This window comes from Paramisgurnus dabryanus, chromosome 10, assembly GCF_030506205.2.
Source record: "Paramisgurnus dabryanus chromosome 10, PD_genome_1.1, whole genome shotgun sequence".
Lineage (NCBI taxonomy): Eukaryota > Metazoa > Chordata > Actinopteri > Cypriniformes > Cobitidae > Paramisgurnus > Paramisgurnus dabryanus.
Genome location: NC_133346.1, coordinates 14,424,480 through 14,442,119, shown reverse-complemented (window position 1 = coordinate 14,442,119; position 17,640 = coordinate 14,424,480). Strand labels below are relative to the sequence as shown.

General features: G+C 35.1%; 2 protein-coding genes across 3 annotated transcripts; one reads left to right on the top strand and one right to left on the bottom strand.

Annotated features, from left to right (window-relative positions):
* The first annotated feature begins 917 nt into the window (after positions 1-917).
* tpte (transmembrane phosphatase with tensin homology) lies at positions 918-9,792 on the top strand. Of its 2 annotated transcripts, none has more exons than XM_065290702.2 (19): positions 918-1,195; positions 1,553-1,616; positions 3,245-3,322; positions 3,405-3,452; positions 3,766-3,927; positions 5,045-5,164; positions 5,301-5,400; positions 5,477-5,540; positions 5,647-5,711; positions 6,365-6,425; positions 6,738-6,819; positions 6,931-7,019; positions 7,250-7,311; positions 7,400-7,480; positions 7,568-7,673; positions 8,161-8,258; positions 8,884-8,979; positions 9,079-9,149; positions 9,535-9,792. In XM_065290702.2, exons 2-19 carry the CDS (start codon positions 1,567-1,569, stop codon positions 9,635-9,637), a joined length of 1,536 nt encoding a protein of 511 aa, XP_065146774.1. In that variant the 5' UTR covers positions 918-1,195; positions 1,553-1,566; the 3' UTR covers positions 9,638-9,792. The 2 variants fall into 2 exon arrangements, with proteins under 2 accessions (XP_065146774.1, XP_065146773.1); XM_065290701.2 differs by having other exon boundaries at positions 919-1,395.
* Positions 9,793-10,445: 653 nt separating this feature from the next.
* smpd1 (sphingomyelin phosphodiesterase 1) lies at positions 10,446-17,309 on the bottom strand. Its single transcript, XM_065290703.2, has 6 exons — positions 16,792-17,309; positions 15,661-16,436; positions 15,214-15,385; positions 12,075-12,151; positions 11,655-11,800; positions 10,446-11,573 (listed from the first exon to the last, which is right to left on the bottom strand). Exons 1-6 carry the CDS (start codon positions 17,041-17,043, stop codon positions 11,173-11,175), a joined length of 1,824 nt encoding a protein of 607 aa, XP_065146775.1. The 5' UTR covers positions 17,044-17,309; the 3' UTR covers positions 10,446-11,172.
* Between the last annotated feature and the right edge of the window lie 331 nt (positions 17,310-17,640).

The window sequence follows — 17,640 nt, the reverse complement described above, 5'->3', positions numbered from 1 at the left end:
CACTAAGGGGAGGTTTCCAGGACAGGGCTTATCCTAATCCCAGACTAAAATGCATGTAAAATTCATTTAAAAACACCTTGACATATCTTAAAATGTATCAGTGTCATTGTTTAATCTCAAGATGCACACCAGTATTTTTTGTAAGGTATGTTTGTAAAAACTACTTAAATGTCCTAATATAACTAAGGACAAATATGGATAATTCAAAAAATGCGTCTACCTTTTAAAGGGATATTTAAAATTCTGTCATAGTTTTCTCAAACTCATGTTATTACAAACCTGCAAAATGTTTTTGTTTTGATGAATACATATTCACAATCATAAGCCCCATTCACTTTCATAGTAAGAATAAAATACTATGGAACTGAATGGGGCTCATGATCAGTTTGGTTACAAACATTCCTCAAAATATCTCCCTACATGTGAAAATTATGAGAATAATGATAGAAGTTTCATTTTTGGGTGAACCCTTTAAGGTAAACTCAAGAATATATTTAAGTGTACTCAACTGTGCTATTTTGAGACACCATTTATTTCAATACAATTAAAATCAGTTTAATGGTAGGCTATTTAGTAAACCTTTTCCAAGTGCAATTAGGTATTACTTAAGTAGAACTAAATTAGTAGCCTATATTTGTATTTTTACACTTTTATTTAGCATTCAAGTATATCATTTTTTTTACCTGGGTCGAAACATCTGATAAGTTGATACTTAAATGAAACAACATCTAACATCAAATCTGGAAAGAGCATCTGAGCAATTTAATTTTCAATTTTATGTATATGACTAAATGCAACTTGAAACTAAACTACATAGCTGTATAGCAGATCAATGAATGTAAAGGTAGCACATCTGTTTTCGTTACTCCAAATACCGAGTTCATGTGCATGTTCACGTGAGCGCGCATCAGGAAGTTGAGAGTCGAGAAACCGCTACGTCTGCAACAGGAGAAGAGGGCGCCGTAAGCGCGGATGGAGAAATAAGAAAACTGCAGGCGACCTTTGAACCTTCTTCCTTTGTTATCCCAGAGAAATCACGGGACAGTCATTAGTCGTAAAGTGAATCATGTAGGAATGAATGTTTGAAGAATTCTGCAGATAGCAGAAAAGCTGCAAGCTAAAGCAAAGGAAACCAGTTTTCCCGGATGCGCCGACTGCTTTCTCAGTTTTCCATCGCTGACAATCCTTCAACTAGGTTAGAACTGGACAAATACATGATTTGGCGTTGTTTTAGTTGTCCAAATAACTACGGTGTAAAACACGTTTAGTTCTTAGAGTTAGAAACGTTCTGTCTGTCCACTTTTTGGAGTTACTTCATGGGATATTAAACAGAAAATGTTTTAATCCACATACGAATTTTCGATTTGGAACCTTTTAAGGATTTATAAATCTAAAGTAAGTACTGTTTGTTTCATGTTTGTGGTTATGATTCATACTTTTTTGACTATGGGTTATTGCAAACATTTAGAGATTTGCATGTGTCTGTCTTTGATAAACTGTGCACATCCTCAACTTTCCCTGGAATGTGGATTTGTTTCTTGCCATTTTACAGAGCTTTCCTTCAAAATGACATCTGTCCATTTCAACCCTGGGCTCGATTCCAAAGAAGTTAATGGGTAAGTGTTTAAAATTCAATTACTAACACTTCACCAGACTCTTCACCTTTACTCCCTACATATTAAATGAGTAATTTAGTTGCATTCTTTAACACAATACCTCTCAAAAGTTTAGGGTTCGCTTACCGGTATCCATTTTTATTTTTGCCAGAATATTATTTAGAATTAACGGGGTCTTTTTAAGGTCTTTTAAAACTTTTTAAATGCTTTTTAAAGAAACAATTAAATTGATATTGATTTGTTTAATTTTGTGGGGTTTTTTAATATAAAATGAATGTGCTCTCATAATCTTTACTGAAACGCTAACCCCTAACGTTCTTTATTTTGGTTATTTTTTGAGAACCAAATAATAACGCTCTGAGAATTATCTTTTTAGATTTAATTTTTTTCAAGCATAAAATAACGTTCAGATAATGTTGCAGAGTGGTTATTTTTAAAATAACCTAAAAATAACTTACACAGAATAACTTCAACTGTTCACTCAATTCTCAATTGATGAATTCAAGTCCCTCCCTACCTTTTCACTCATTTCAGAATCCATTTCACTTGGATATAAGTCACGACTGGAAAAATAAGACAATTACTGCTTCCGTTTCATTTTGGCTTTAAATATTTTCTAATTTTGATGTTTTTTTTCCAAATTTAAATAAAGTTTATTTAACTAAGTTTGGCAGGAGCATGGACATGTGATCAAACCAATCAGCATGAACAGGTGTCTATAGATAGCTGTCCCTTACCTCTGATCCGGGACAGTTTTTGCAGCATCCCTCCTCCACCCCATCACCTCACTCTCAGCTAGTAAACCTATCCCAGTAAAAGAGAGGTTCAGGCAAAAATTTCGATCTCTAAGCCCTCCCCTCAGACAGCACCCCAAATATGCTTTATCTCATTCCCTATTGATTACATGTGAATGCAAACTCATAAAACAATTTTAAAGTAATAGTTCACCCAAAAATAAAAATTCTGTCATCATTTACTCAGCCTATGTTGTTACAAACCTGTATAAATGTCTTTGTTCTGAACACAAAGGAAGATATTTTGAGAAATGTTTGCAACCAAACCCTTCGTGGACCCTATTTACTTCTGTAGTATTCTTTATTTCCTACTATGGTAGTGAATGGGGTCCCAGAACGGTTTGGTAACAAACATTTCTCAAAATTTCTTCCTTCATGTTTATCAAAACAAATACATTTATGTGGGTTGTAACAACATAAGAGTGAGGAAATGATGATAGAATTTTCATTTTTGGGTGAACTACCCCTTTAAGAGAGTTCCTCACATTTGTGGTTTTACTATTCAGTCCAAGTTATCCATTTCAAAATATCTTTTTACATAATTTTATTTTTTATTTAGTTTTGTAGCTAATAAAAAAAAAAATGTGTTGGCACAATTATGATTTGTCTACAAAATCATAAACGAAGACCAAAATATCTGAAACATATCAATGACAGTGAATGGTCTGGCTAAATCTTGCTATAATGAATATTTAAAAGTATGCACTGTAAAATAAAATAAAATAAAATATGCAAATGGTAACTACAAAACATAAATGATCAAAATGTTTTTATTATGCTATGCTCCTGTCTGTTTCTCTCTTTTAATCAATCTCTTTGTTTTATTTGTTTTAGTAATGACATTAAAGAAGAGGCTGAAGTGCAAATTGATGATGGGAAGGAGGAGAGAGCAGATCCAGACACCATGTACCAGTAAGTAACACGCATGACGTCTTGATTTAAAACTTCATGTGGCTTTGAATTTTACTATTTACTATAACTCTTTGTTTTGTAGTCGTGTCCGGAAAATGATATCTCCTTTTGTGATGTCCTTTGGATTTCGGTGAGTGGCATCATTTCATTGTAATTGTCTCAAGTTCCTGAGCTGCTCTGCCAAAATCCTAGCAGTTGTTGCAAATGATGACCTGTAGAAAATAAGAAATAATAAATGTCCTCAACGTATGCTCTTGTTCGCAAATTACAGTATTGTAAACGTATTAACCTACATGTCAATGGAGATCTATTATTGACATTTAAAGGTCAAAACACTGCAATTTTGGACACAATAACTTGCAGTGTTGTGTGGACATAAAGTTGCTGTTTATATTATGTACTAAAACATTTGTGAATGTGACAAATTTTTTTCTAATTTCCAGTGTGTTCGGTCTGGTACTGATCATTGTGGATATTATTCTGGTGATAGTGGACTTGTCTCTATCAAACAAGAGTCGTGATGTAGGAAGTGCACTGGAGGCTGTTTCTCTGGTCATCTCTTTCTTTTTCCTCATCGACGTGCTACTCCGTGTCTTTGTGGAGGGGTTTGTAAACTTAAACATAAATTGTAATATTCTAATCAGCGTGAGATTGTATTGAGGATTTTTTCTTACAATCATTTAAAAAAATAATAAAGGGTCATTTTGAGGGAAGGACATCGCTAATAGTCATGGTCAGTGGTTTTCTGTCACATGTGAGCACATGTTATCCGGTTGATGTTACTCTGGTATAAACATCCATCTGCACTCCAACTGCACATGCTTAAAGTCAGGACAAAAAATGGCATGTGGCCTTCATTACAGGAAGTGATCTACAGGAAACATATTTTCCCTAAACTCAGTGGTTCTTTATAGTTTCTGCTTTTCCAAAATGGGATTATCTTTATAGACCCGTTTCCTAGAGCAGTGTTTCCCAACCACTGTGCCGCGACACAGTAGTGTGCCGTGAACACTTGTTTGGTGTGTTGTGGAAAAATAACACTGCCACAGTGTTTGAAAAAGCACTCAAAGCTAGCTATCAGGTTGCTGAGTTGGTCACAGCTGCGTGTGTCAATGTCATGAATTCCAGCCAGGATATCATCAAGTTTCCAACAGGATCAAGTTTCACATTAAATGTGAATACTACGTTTAATACAGTATAATTTTCCAGTTTAACAAGTTATTTAAATGCGGGGTGCATGATTTTTAAAAAAACAATTTGGAGAAGGGGGTAGGGTCGAGTACCGAAACACACTTGTAGCCAATCAGCAGTAAGGGGCGTGTCTACTAACCATCATCGTTGCCTGGGTTGCGTTAGTGTGGTGCGGGTCTATCAAAAGAAGGTCCAGATTTTATAAAGGTAGAGGTATGTTTGTTTAGGTGATTTCAAATAACAACATTGGCTTTGAGATCATGCACCCCGCCTTTAAGCATTGCAATACAGGTTTGTGCAGATCTGTAATGCTTATTGTGAAAGTGGTGTGCCGTTGGATTTTTTTACTTATCAAAACAAAATTTGGGAAACACTGTCCTAGACTAGAGCATACACAACACAAGAAAGATATCTGCTACTATAATGCATTATTTATGAATGTTATATCGCAACATTTTTCAAAGTCCTAAGCAAGCGTACATGTATGTACACAAAATGCATTTTCTGAACTTCTCAAACCTTGCTTCTCAGATTCAAGGTGTACTTCAGCTCAAAACTGAATATAATAGATGCTTGTATCGTGGTTGTTACCCTGGTGGTCACCATGATCTACACATTCTCAGATTTCTCAGGAGCCAGTTTGATTCCTAGGTATAGCACAAAGTTTTATTATTCATTTTAATTTTCATAAAACATTCATATCTGTATATTTGATCTACTGATAAATTGTTATTATTTATATCAATCACATATAGTTTATAAATGTCCGATTATAAAACTTTTGCAGGTTGGTGTCATTCCTGAGATCTCTGAGGATTCTTATACTGGTACGGATCTTCAGATTGGCCTCTCAGAAGAAGGAGCTTGAAAAGGTCACCAGAAGAATGGTGAGTGTTTTAAATCTCAAGATAATATCTATTCAAATCTTTTTTAGATTGCTGTATTCATTTGTGCTATTTACAGGTGTCTGAGAACAAAAGGCGGTACCAAAAAGATGGATTTGATTTGGATCTCACATATGTCACAGGTTTGGTTGCTTTATACGTTTTGCCTAGTTGTCATATTCATTTATTTTGCATCAAACACTGTAAACATTTTATTAAGATTACATTATATTGTTGTTTTATCACTAGACAGAGTCATTGCCATGTCATTTCCATCTTCTGGCAAGCAGGCGCTCTACAGAAACCCTATCAGAGTAAGTTAATGACAAAACACAAAACACCGAATTGTATGATTAAAAAAAAGGTAAACACATATTTTAAAAAAATATGTAATTTTTGTACTAATATAATTACAGCTTATTTGTGTTTTATTTCATAAAATCACACTAACGTTATGCATATGCAGTTTCCGTTTTATAAAAGCAATAACCCCCGCGAAGCAGTGGGGTTACAGTGCATTTTATAACAGCTAAGGTTTTTTTTTATATTTTAATATTTACAATTGTAAGTTAATTATAATAAACTGGACCACAAGAATCAGTTTTTAAAAATTGAGATTTATACATCATCTGAAAGTTGAATAAATAAGCTTTCCATTGATGAATGGCTTGTTATGATAGGACAATACTTGGCCTATATTTGAAAATCTGGAATCTGAGGGTGCAAAAAATCCTAATATTGAAAAAAGGTTGTCCAAATGAAGTCCTTGGCAACTGCATCCACCCACTTAAAATACATTTTTAATAAATTTATGGTAGGAAATGTACAAAATATCTTCATTGAACATGATATTTACTTAATATCCTAATGATTTTGGGCATAAAAGAAAAATCTATAATTAACTAAATGAACTAAAAAGCATTATCTAAATTTGACTTGAAAATATAAATGACACTTTGCATTGCAGGAGGTTGCCAGATTCCTGGACACCAAACATCAGGATCACTACAAAGTCTTTAATCTCTGTAGTGAGTGGAAGTTCTCCTTATTTTTTCGACTTTGACAATATGCTTTTCTGCATAATAGTAGGGGAGACCGAGGATGGTTGTAACACGCGTCTCCAATCAGGAGTAAGTTACAAATCACCTCGTGCACTTGACGTATGCTCAGTCCTTATTCTACACATAAGAAAGTAGATCCTTGTGCAGACAGTACATTATAGAGAGGAAAAACAAATTTTGCAATAAAGTTACAGACAGAATGGTCAACTATCCTCGGTCTCTCCCTACTGATCAAGTTACATTTCATATACACATGGTTAATCTTACTTCTTGTTGCAGGTGAGAAGGGATATGATTCCAAATTTTTTCATTATCGAGTGGAGCGCATTATGATAGATGATCACAATGTACCATCACTTGAGTAAGTTTGCTGTCATCATTCACAGCTGATCTTTAAAACGTATGTTTTAATCTGCTCGAAGCTTTGTATTATGTACAGTTTATTGAAATCAGTCTGTCCTTGACACTGTAGGGATATGCTGCGATACACAGCGTGCGTCAGGGATTGGATGTCTGCGGACTCAAGGAATGTGATCGCCATTCATTGCAAAGGAGGCAAAGGTTTGGTGTTTCTTTAAGGGCATGAATTGAATAGCGCTGAATTGTTTGAATTTGAGATTAGCTTTCCATCTTCATTAACATACTGTACTTGTTTCGTCTTAAAGGCACAATATTTAATTTTTGTGCCTCTATAAGTTATGAATGACCGATTGATCGGTTTTACTTGGTATAGTGTGAGTTTATCCTAAATTAAAATTAATTCTGCGTAATGCTTTGTTTCTGATAAACAGGACGAACGGGTACAATGGTGTGCACATGGCTTATTGACAGTGACCAGTTTGAGAGCGCACAGGTACACTGTTAGAATTGAGATAGTATAGATTATATATAGTGTTTCTCCATGTCTTGTGTTTTAATTATTATTATTTTATTTCTTACAGGAGAGTTTGGACTACTTTGGGGAAAGAAGAACTGATAAAAGTATGAGCTCAAAATTTCAGGGTGTTGAAACTCCCTCTCAGGTGAGTGACTGCACTGGAATGTGAATTTGATATTAAACTGGTGAAGTCATATGCAAATAAATGGTCTGGGTTTTATTGCATTTGCAGAGCAGGTACGTTGGTTATTATGAGATCATGAAGAATCAGTACAACCGTCAGATGCCACCTCCAAAGACTCTGAAGATTAAAAGCATTCGTATTCACTCCATTGCAGGTCAGACCTAGCTTTTATAATAAATTAGATTTGCGTCACGACTAATCGTGTACAGAATAAAAGTTTTTGTTTACATATTAAATGTGTGTGTGATGTGTATAATAATTATGTATTTATAAATGCACACACATGCATGTATATATTTAAAAAATATTTGCATGTGTATAAACATTTGTATATTTTTATATAATTTATATTATTTATAAATATAAATATTTATTATATTAATGTGTTTTTTCCTTAAAAATATACATACATGTGTTTGTATTTATATATACATAATATTTGTTGATGTACTGTGTATAATAATTATGTAAACAAAAACTTTTATTTTGCAAACGAATAGGCGTGACTAATCATTAAGGAGCCCTAAAATGGACAAAAAAATATCCTTATTATTTAGCAGATGAGTGTTAATTTTACTTTTTAGAAATTTTAATAAAAAAATTTAATTGTAATTTGTATGTATGCTGTTGTCATCCTGCAGGTGTGGGAAAGAGTAATGGGAGTGATCTGAAGGTGAAGATCATAGTAAAGCGAGAACTTGTCTTCCAGTGTGTTTGTGCCAAACATGAGAACTGTACGGTGGGTGTCACTAAAGTTGCTTGTTTTGTTTCAGTACCCATTCTTTACAAACTAAAAAACTGATAAATGTAAAATGTGGACAAACACAACCATTGATTTAAATAAACCTATAACATTTTACAATTCAACATTAGTTAAACAGAAACTCCACTTTTTTTTTAAACAGGCTAATTTTCCAGCTCCCCCAGAGTTAAACATTTGATTTTTTCCGTTTTGGAATCCATTCAGCTGATCTCCGGGTCTGGCGGTACCACTTTTAGCATAGCTTAGCATAATCAATAGCATTGCGCTCAAAAATAACCAAAAAGTTTCGATATTTTTCCTATTTAGAACTTGACTCTTCTGTAGTTACATTGTGTACTTAGACTGACGTAAAATTAAACGTTGTGATTTTAAAGGCAGATATGGCTAGGAACTATACTCTAATTCTGACGTATTAATCAAGGACTTTGCTGCTGTAACATGGCTGCTGCAGGCGCAATGATATTACGCAGTGCCCGAAAATAGTCCCCTGCTATTGAAAGTCAACAAGGGGACTATTTTCAAACCAGTAGATTCAAAACCAATATTTTATAGCAACATTTGTTACTTACAAATTGTGCTGTTATGCTGTTGTGTGTTTTAGTTGTTTCCTGACATTGGCAACAATGCAGTGGTCATAAGTTTACAGGAAGGGCCGGTTGTGACTGGTGATGTCAAGGTTATGTTTGAATCCAGTGCTGTAAGTTACTTTACCTCTTGTATCTATTATAGGATGCTCATTGACGCACATGCTGCTGGCTGGAAAGGTTAAACTGAACTTTTTTTCTCTCTTGACTAGGGTCTACCAAAGGGATATGAGGACTGTCCATTCTATTTCTGGTTTAATACCTCTTTTATAGAGAATAACAGGTAGGTCTTTAAGCAGATGGGACATATGAGGGTCACACACTGGCTGAAAAGCGCCGCGTTGCGCCATAAATCGAACACATTATTTTCTATGAATGTACACACCGGCGGCGTCTGACGGTTCAAATCCCTGCCGTGCCACTTACATAGTTTAACATTAAATAACATCATATTAGTCCAAAATCCTTAACGAATAAGATAACCTGCTAATGCATATTTTGCATCTTTACGTAGACTCAGACTAAGCTCGCACTATTTAATGTGCACATCCAGTCTGCGATACCTGCGAGTTGTTGTCCTTTACATGGTGCTTTACATTCGAAGGATGTATGAAGTTATAGTTTCTTTGTATATCTCAATGAGATTTTTTTATGTTGATGTATCGTAGGCTCTTTCTCTCAAGGGAAGAATTGGACAATCCACACAAATCTAAGACCTGGGACATCTACAAGGAGGACTTTGGTGTGACGTTGTCTTTCACAGACCCTTAAGTCGAGAATATTTTTCTGTTCAATGCTATTCACTGTGCCATGGATAACTTGTTATTGTTAAACTGATATTTTTGTAGTTTCCTACTTTGAAGGATAAAAAAGGGATGGTTTCACTGATGTACTGTTGTCAAGCTTTCCAAATAAACCTAAAATATGACAAAGATCTGAATGGGACTTTCTCTCCGTATGAAATATTTTCAGGTGTGTCCATTTTTACATAGGAAACAAATATACATTTGTCTTTTCCATGTATAGAAATGCACTCTAATGGGAAATATTCAGTATCAAATGGTGCAATATTCATGTTAAAGGGATAGTTCACCCAAAAATTAAGTTTGTCATTTACCCATCACCCTCATGTTGTTATAAACCTGTATTAATAATATATTAGCTCTGCTGTACCCAAAAATATTTCGAGGAAATGGATTTTGGAGCACCGCTGACTCCATAATAGGAAAAATTACTATGGAAGTCACTGTTTTTTTTATAAAAAAATTTCCTTTGTGTACTGCAGAACATCAAATCAATTTGAGGGTGAGTACATGACAATATTTTCCCTTTACTGCAATATAGGTTTTGTAATGACCTCTAGTGGTCATTTCCTGCATTGCATCCATGTGATCTGGAGAACATTTGACTATAAAATGGTTTGTAGACAAAAGGTTTGTTGGTATATTGAGTAAAGACTTGATAAGCAAATTGTAGACATTTTACCCTTCATAATAAATTAATACCCTTTAAAATTACAGCTCTGGGTGTAACAAATCCTTACATTTAAAACCCAAAACAAACCAATGCAACAACAATAGTCTCTGCAAAATATTTCATTAGGCAGCAAATCAAACCCTGCATCACAAAATCATTTTAACATTCATAGTCTCTATGTTTCGTGCATAATCGCAAGTGTATTTCAAGACTTGCAAGACATTTCAGTGTCACATGACAATTTTTTTACATGTTATCTGTGCCAGCTTTTATCTTGACCTAATTCATAAGGTCAATAGGGGATTTGGACTGAATCAACAAACCATACTCTCATACAACCTGCCTTGTACAGGCTCCAGTGTACAAAAGTCACAGGAAATAACAAAAAACATTAAAGCGACTGACCACAGTGACGAAAACATTCAAACCACAGATAAGTGAGAACATAGGACTAAGTTTAAGCAGCTGTGGTTTTTACATTAAGCGCTAACACGCCACATGATTCAGTTGTGATGTTAGTTTTGTTTTTAACCACTACATTTTCCTGTTCAATAAACTGTAGGTCACTACCTTAAAATGCTAGATTTACAAGAACAATCGCCCTTGACCATGTACTTTACAGCTTTGAATATCAACTGCGGTCATTGGCCTATAGATTTAGGTTAAGTGCACAGGGACAGACTGACAGATAATAAACAAATTTGCTACAAACTTGAAAATTAAACAAAATGAAAAGTGCTAAATTAAGTATGTGATGTTGGTTCGGTATTAAATTCAATTTTTGAAACCAATAGCACAATCCAGGTTAACACATCTAGTCTGGTCTCAGCTCAACACATAGTCTTTCTAAAAGAGGGAACGTCACATTGTTTAAAGAGGTCAGTTCGTCCACTACGTAGGAAACAAATAAGTCCAGTCTTACAAATCTCCGTGCAGGGCTTCGATACGTGGCCTTTATGATGAAGATACCAGAACCGCTGGAAGACACGATCATCATTTATAAACTCTTTGATCAAACTTTCAAAGTCTGACGGGAAGAGGGTGGACAGACCGTAGGCTTTAGTAGCACGGTACAATAGAGTCCATGATGGGTTAGGGTCAGGATTCGTGGGTAAACCTGGGCTGTTTGATTGGTTGTTGGCAAGTGTCAGGTTAAGAATGAAGGTCTCATGATCCAACACCATTCGACTACTGTTTGGGTAGTTCCCATCCACGTAATACACACGATAACCTAGTCAGGAAAGATTATTAAAGCAAAAAGCATTGGGATAGGCATAAATGTGACTTAACCAAGTGTGTTTTTTTTTAGTACCTGGGTTCAGGTTGACATACGTGGTTACGCTTGGTGCAATAAAAGCCACACCCAAGGGACGTGTCAGTGTTTCTTCGTCGTAGAACATCTGAAACTCATCCATATGCGTGTGTCCGAAAAACTGACCTGTTATGGTGCTTTCATACCTGATAAATGTAAAAGTGAATCATTAATACTGTAATCTATAGACTTACATGTGTCTTGATAATATGCATATAGAAACAGTCATTTATGGTCAATATGACCCGATTTTGCTAACAACATGGCTTTTAGGATCATAAAAGTCCACTGATAAAAACAGGAACTGTTATAATCCATCAGGCTGAAGTCACGCAGACATGTTGACTTAGTTGAGGGTTACAACTGATCAAAGTTTGCCATGTTTGAACAGTAAGACGGTCAACAAAAGAATTAACTGACCTGTTGACTATATGATAGTAATTCCAACTCCAGCTGCTCAGACAGAGTCCAGGAGGAATGTGTCCAATGATGTGGACCTAACAGATTGAGAATAAGATTCAGAAGAAAATTAAGCAGAAGATTCAGAAATATATTCATTAAGATTTAGTAGAAGATTAAAAAGATTCAGAAAAGATTCATTGGGTCCTTCTTAATATACTTGTGTATCCTTTTCAAGAATCCATAGAAACCCTCCTAACTCCTCTTTCCTTGCAGTGCAATTAAAGAATTGAGATATCCTACAAGAATCCGAAGCTTACTGGATTTCCGGGTTGTAGGTTGGAGCGAAGAAACGAGGAAGCATGTTGATATTTAGTAGAAGATTCAGAAGTACATTCGTAAAGATTTTGTAGAGGATTCAGTACATATTCAGTAGCAGATTCAGAAGACTCAGTAAATAATTCAGTAGAAGATTCAGAAGAACATTTAGTTAAATATCAAGTTGAAGATTCAGAACCAGATTCAGAAGTACATTCAATAAGATTTTGTAGAAGATTCAGTAAAAGATTCAGAAAAATATTCAGTAGAATATTAAGTTGAAGATTCAGAACCAGATTCAGAAGTAGATTAAGATTTTGTAGAAGATTCAGTAAATATTCAGTAGTAAATTCAGAAGATTCAGTAAAAAATTCATAAGAAAATTCAGTGGAATATTAAGTTGAAGATTCAGAACCAGATTTAGAAGTAGATTCAATAAGATTTTGTAGAAGATTCAGTACATATTCAGTAGAAGATTCAGAAGATTCAGTAAATAATTCAGTAAAAGATTCAGAAGAAAATTCAGTGGAATATTAAACTGAAGATTCAGAAGTAGATTCAATAAGATTTTGTAGAAGATTCAGTACATGTTCAGTAGTAAATTCAGAATATTCAGTAAAAAATTCATAAGAAAATTCAGTGGAATATTAAGTTGAAGATTCAGAACCAGATTCAGAAGTAGATTCAATAAGATTTTGTAGAAGATTCAGTACATATTCAGTAGAAGATTCAGAAAATAATTCAGTAAAAGATCCAGAAGAAAATTCAGTGGAATATTAAATTGAAGATTCAGAACCAGATTCAGAAGTAGATTAATTAAGATTTTGTAGAAGATTCAGTACATATTCAGTAGTAAAATTAGAAGATTCAGTAAAAAAATCAGTAAAAGATTCATAAGAAAATTCAGAAGAATATTAAGTTGAAGATTCTGAACCAGATTCAGAAGTAGATTCAATAAAATTTTGTAGAAGATTAAGTACATATTCAGTAGAAGATTCAGAAGACTCTGTAAATAATTCAGTAAAAGATTCAGAAGTAAATTCAGTAGAATATTAAGTTGAAGATTCAGAACCAGATTCAGAAGTAGATTCGTTAAGATTTTGTAGAAGATTCAGTACATAATTCAGTAAAAGATTCAGAAGAAAATTTAGTAGAATATTAAGTTGATGATTCAGAACGAGATTCATAAGTAGATTTCTTAAGATTTTGTAGATGATTCAGTACATATTCAGTAGAAGATTCAGAAAAAAAATCAGTAGAATATTAAGTTGAAGATTCAGAACCAGATTCAGAAGTAGATTAAGATTTTGTAGAAGATTCAGTACATATTCAGTAGTAAAATCAGAAGATTCAGTAAAAACATCAGTAAAAGTTTCATAAGAAAATTCAGTAGAATATTACAGTTTTTTTCGATTGCTAAACGACAGTGGGCACAACTGGAGCTACATGTGCAAAACTCTAACTACAGTCTGCACTACCAAAAGTCACCTGAGCACAACTCTTAACATATGGCTCAAAACAGCTCCGTGCAGCCAAACACTAAACACAACCCTCACTGAGATAACACACACTGTCACTCACAACACACTGAGAGGAAAAACACTAACATCAAACACCAATACACAAAATACTAACTTTATATCTTTACAGTTTTAACAATTTCAGTGATGTCACACCAAGTAATGTTTTCTTTAAAGAATGATTTATTTATTGATTTATCACAATATTTTTTTTAGAACATCATAATTTTTTAGGGTAAATGAAAATTAGCAGTTTGCTTCAGTTGTCTGTAGTAATTTACGGAATTACAGTAATGAGAAAAAAGGTAGAAACTTAAAGTACATGAAAGGTAATATTATATATAAATGAAATATATATATGAAATTGGAATTTATATTGATATGAAATTGCAATCAGCAGTGTTTGAAAGGCACAATGCTGAAATCAATTGTGTTTTGAATGTGTGATTCACAGTTTTGACAGCAGTGTGTTAGCATTTGAACAAAGTGCTGTAAATCCACAGTGTTGTGCAGGTTGTGGTTAAAGTCATGGAATAAGTGTGTAAAGTTTTGAATACTGTGTTCAAGCAATGAAAAACGAACTAGAGTTTGGTCCACATGAACTGCTGCTGTGCAGACTGTAGTTAGAGTTTTGCACATGTGACTCCAGTTGTGCCCACTGGCGTTTAGCAATCGAAAAAAACTGTAAGTTGAAGATTCAGAACCAGATTCAGAAGTAGATTTGTTAAGATTTTGTAGAAGATTCAGTACATTTTCAGTAGAAGATTCAGTAAATAATTCAGTAAAAGATTCAGAAGAAAATTCAGTAGAATATTAAGTTGACAATTCAGAACCAGATTCAGAAGTAGATTCCTTAAGATTTTGTAGAAGATTGAGTACATATTCAGTAGAAGATTCAGTAAATAATTCAGTAAAAGATTCAGAAGAAAATTCAGTAGAATATTAAGTTGACGATTCAGAACCAGATTCAGAAGTAGATTCCTTAAGATTTTGTAGAAGATTGAGTAAATATTCAGTATAAGATTCAAAAGACTGAGAAGAAGATTCAGAACCAGGTTAAGATTCAGAAGAATATTTAATCTTAGCTCCTCAATTTTTTGCAAAGCTGTTAAAACAACAAATAACAAAAGAGAAAAACAACAGTCACACGTTCTATTTTTACACGCAAGCCTCATGATCAGCCTGGGCACCCAACCTCAAATTCACAAACACCAACAGCTATGTTGCAACTTCTTACACTGCTGCAGCATGCAGAATCTTCAGCGTGTGATTTTAAGTACTTTCATTTCAACCTAAATGTCTAGCATGGATCATTTACAGACCTTCTCGCCCTTGTTCTCTGACTCTTGCAGTATGTGAACGAGCCACTGGAGTTGATCTGCTGGATCTGTAGAGTTCACCATCAGCCAGTAGTTCTCTCTTGCACAGAAGTTCATATTTAAAGACACCACCCTTAAACCAGGCTGAACTTCCACTGTGTAGAATCCAGCGTGCCTAGAGAAGAAATTAAAATAACAAGAGATTAAAAAAAACACATCTTTAAAAATGAAAATAAAAAGTGCAATGTATTTTTTTATGATAATATGCAACAAAATGTATGAAAATATTTTGTTTGCTTAATTTCTTTATATTGAAAGTTTAATGTATTTTCATTTACAAAATAAATTACAATACACTTTGATACAAATATGCCAGATTCTGCAATTTCTGATCTAGGAAGTAGTACTACATGTGCTTGGGTATGTGCTTTCTTGCCATTGATAATTTACCGTACAGTCTTCAGGGCTTCTGCAGGTAACCAATGTCCCCATTCCTTTGCCATGGTGTCATACAACCAGCTAGAAGACCTGTTTCCATGTATAAACGGAGGTGGGAAACCATTTACCGGTGTACTCTCATGATTTCCTACCGCGGGATACACAGTTACATTGGGCCCCAGGTATTTGAGTATGAGTCTAGAGATAGTGATGAGTTCGTTCAGCTGTTGAGCTCTGGTCTGAGACCAGACATTGTGTGCTGGAATATCACCCGTCCAGTACACCCAATCCCAGGGTCCCGATTTGGCCACGTTTTTTAGAAGGTTCTCAATCGTGCGCAAAGGGAGGTCACATTTGCTGTAGGTGCCCCAATATCCGGCACCCTTGTGTCTCCAGATGGCCCTTCCAGATTGGTTTCGACAGCAGAGGGGCTCGTCACAATTGGTTGCACTTCCCTCAGCGTACACTGCATCCCAGTGGATATCCGTAAGGAAGAGGATCCTGCTTTGTGGAGAACCCTGTTGGGGAGCGGTTGGTGGAGTCACAGGGGGTTTGGGTACCCGTGGCAGTGATACGTTCCAGGGGGCGTAAATATCAAAATGACCACACTCGGGTCCCACCAGTATGGCGCAGGCCTCAGAGGGCCAGAGGTAAGACTTCTGAAGCGCCCGGATGAAATCTTCTCGGAAGAGCTCAGTGATGTCTTGGCACACATGTGGATTGGCGAAATGCAGTCGGATGCAAGCTTCTCTCACAGCATGTGCCACACGCTCCATGTTTGTGTCACTCTGTTAACAACAATAATAATGCAGCTAATGAAAACAATACAAACCATCTTGGAACACTACTATTGGATTTAATGGTCATAATGGGAACTATATGGTCTCCACTGGTAATTTGTTGGGTTTTATTGAATCCTGTTGGAATAAGACCCAAAATACACTAAATAAATATTTTATCTAATAGTGTTAATGGTAAACAGCAGGTGCATAATGGTAAATGTAATAGAAACCACTGGAAATTAAGTAATGTTAATAAAGTCAAATACTGCATGTGTAATAACAATGATAAAATCATTAAGATTGTTTGGAAAATTAGATAAAAAATAAATAAATTCAAATCAAAATAAGGTCAAGGTCTCACCAGAAGCGCAATATCAACCGTGGTGAACAACACCTTACACACCGTACACGACACGTTGTGCCAGTTGATTCCGAACTTAAACTTTTCGATCCTATCCACGAACCTCAACTGTGGGATATCTGTCCCTCCTTCGAGAGGGTATGCCGAACCCAACGGTGCTGAAACACATGTCCAAACTATGAGAAGAGCGGAGATGAAGGACAACCCGACGGCTGGACCCTTCATGCTGAATATATGGACACTGGAATACATTGTGTCACTTCTCAGACTTCTTTACACTTTCGATCAGCTTACATTACGGACAAAGTCAATATCGATGTGTCTTTCCTTTATCCAACACCGTGAAATAAATCTTACTGGATCTGTGCGGATAAACGGAAAGCCGAACAGCACCAAAGCTCGTCCTGTAAACAGTAAATGTTGATATTTGATGGCTAACTTGATAACTACGTCCTCTAACAATAACAATACCATCCCTTATGTCCCTCCCGGGAGACCTGACGAATTTATACAGCGGATCAGCTGACTAATCACGTGATCGGATGTCTTCGGAAACTTCTGCGGTCGACTTCATAAGGCGCTTGGTAGACTAAGCAACTTATAACGTCATAGTATCGCGAGAGCGAGTTCAAACGACAATCTGTGCTGTCGAACTGCGCAGCGTTGCATAAAATCGATCGTGCTTTCTGACAAATCATGTGATTATGTAAACATGCTAAATATTAAACACATTTAAATATTTTTAAAAAATCCTAAAAATATTTTTATGAATTAATATTGCGTGTATTAACTTTGTCGTATCTTTTATTCTTAACCTCCTAAGACCCGAGCTTTGGTTTGTCTTTTTTT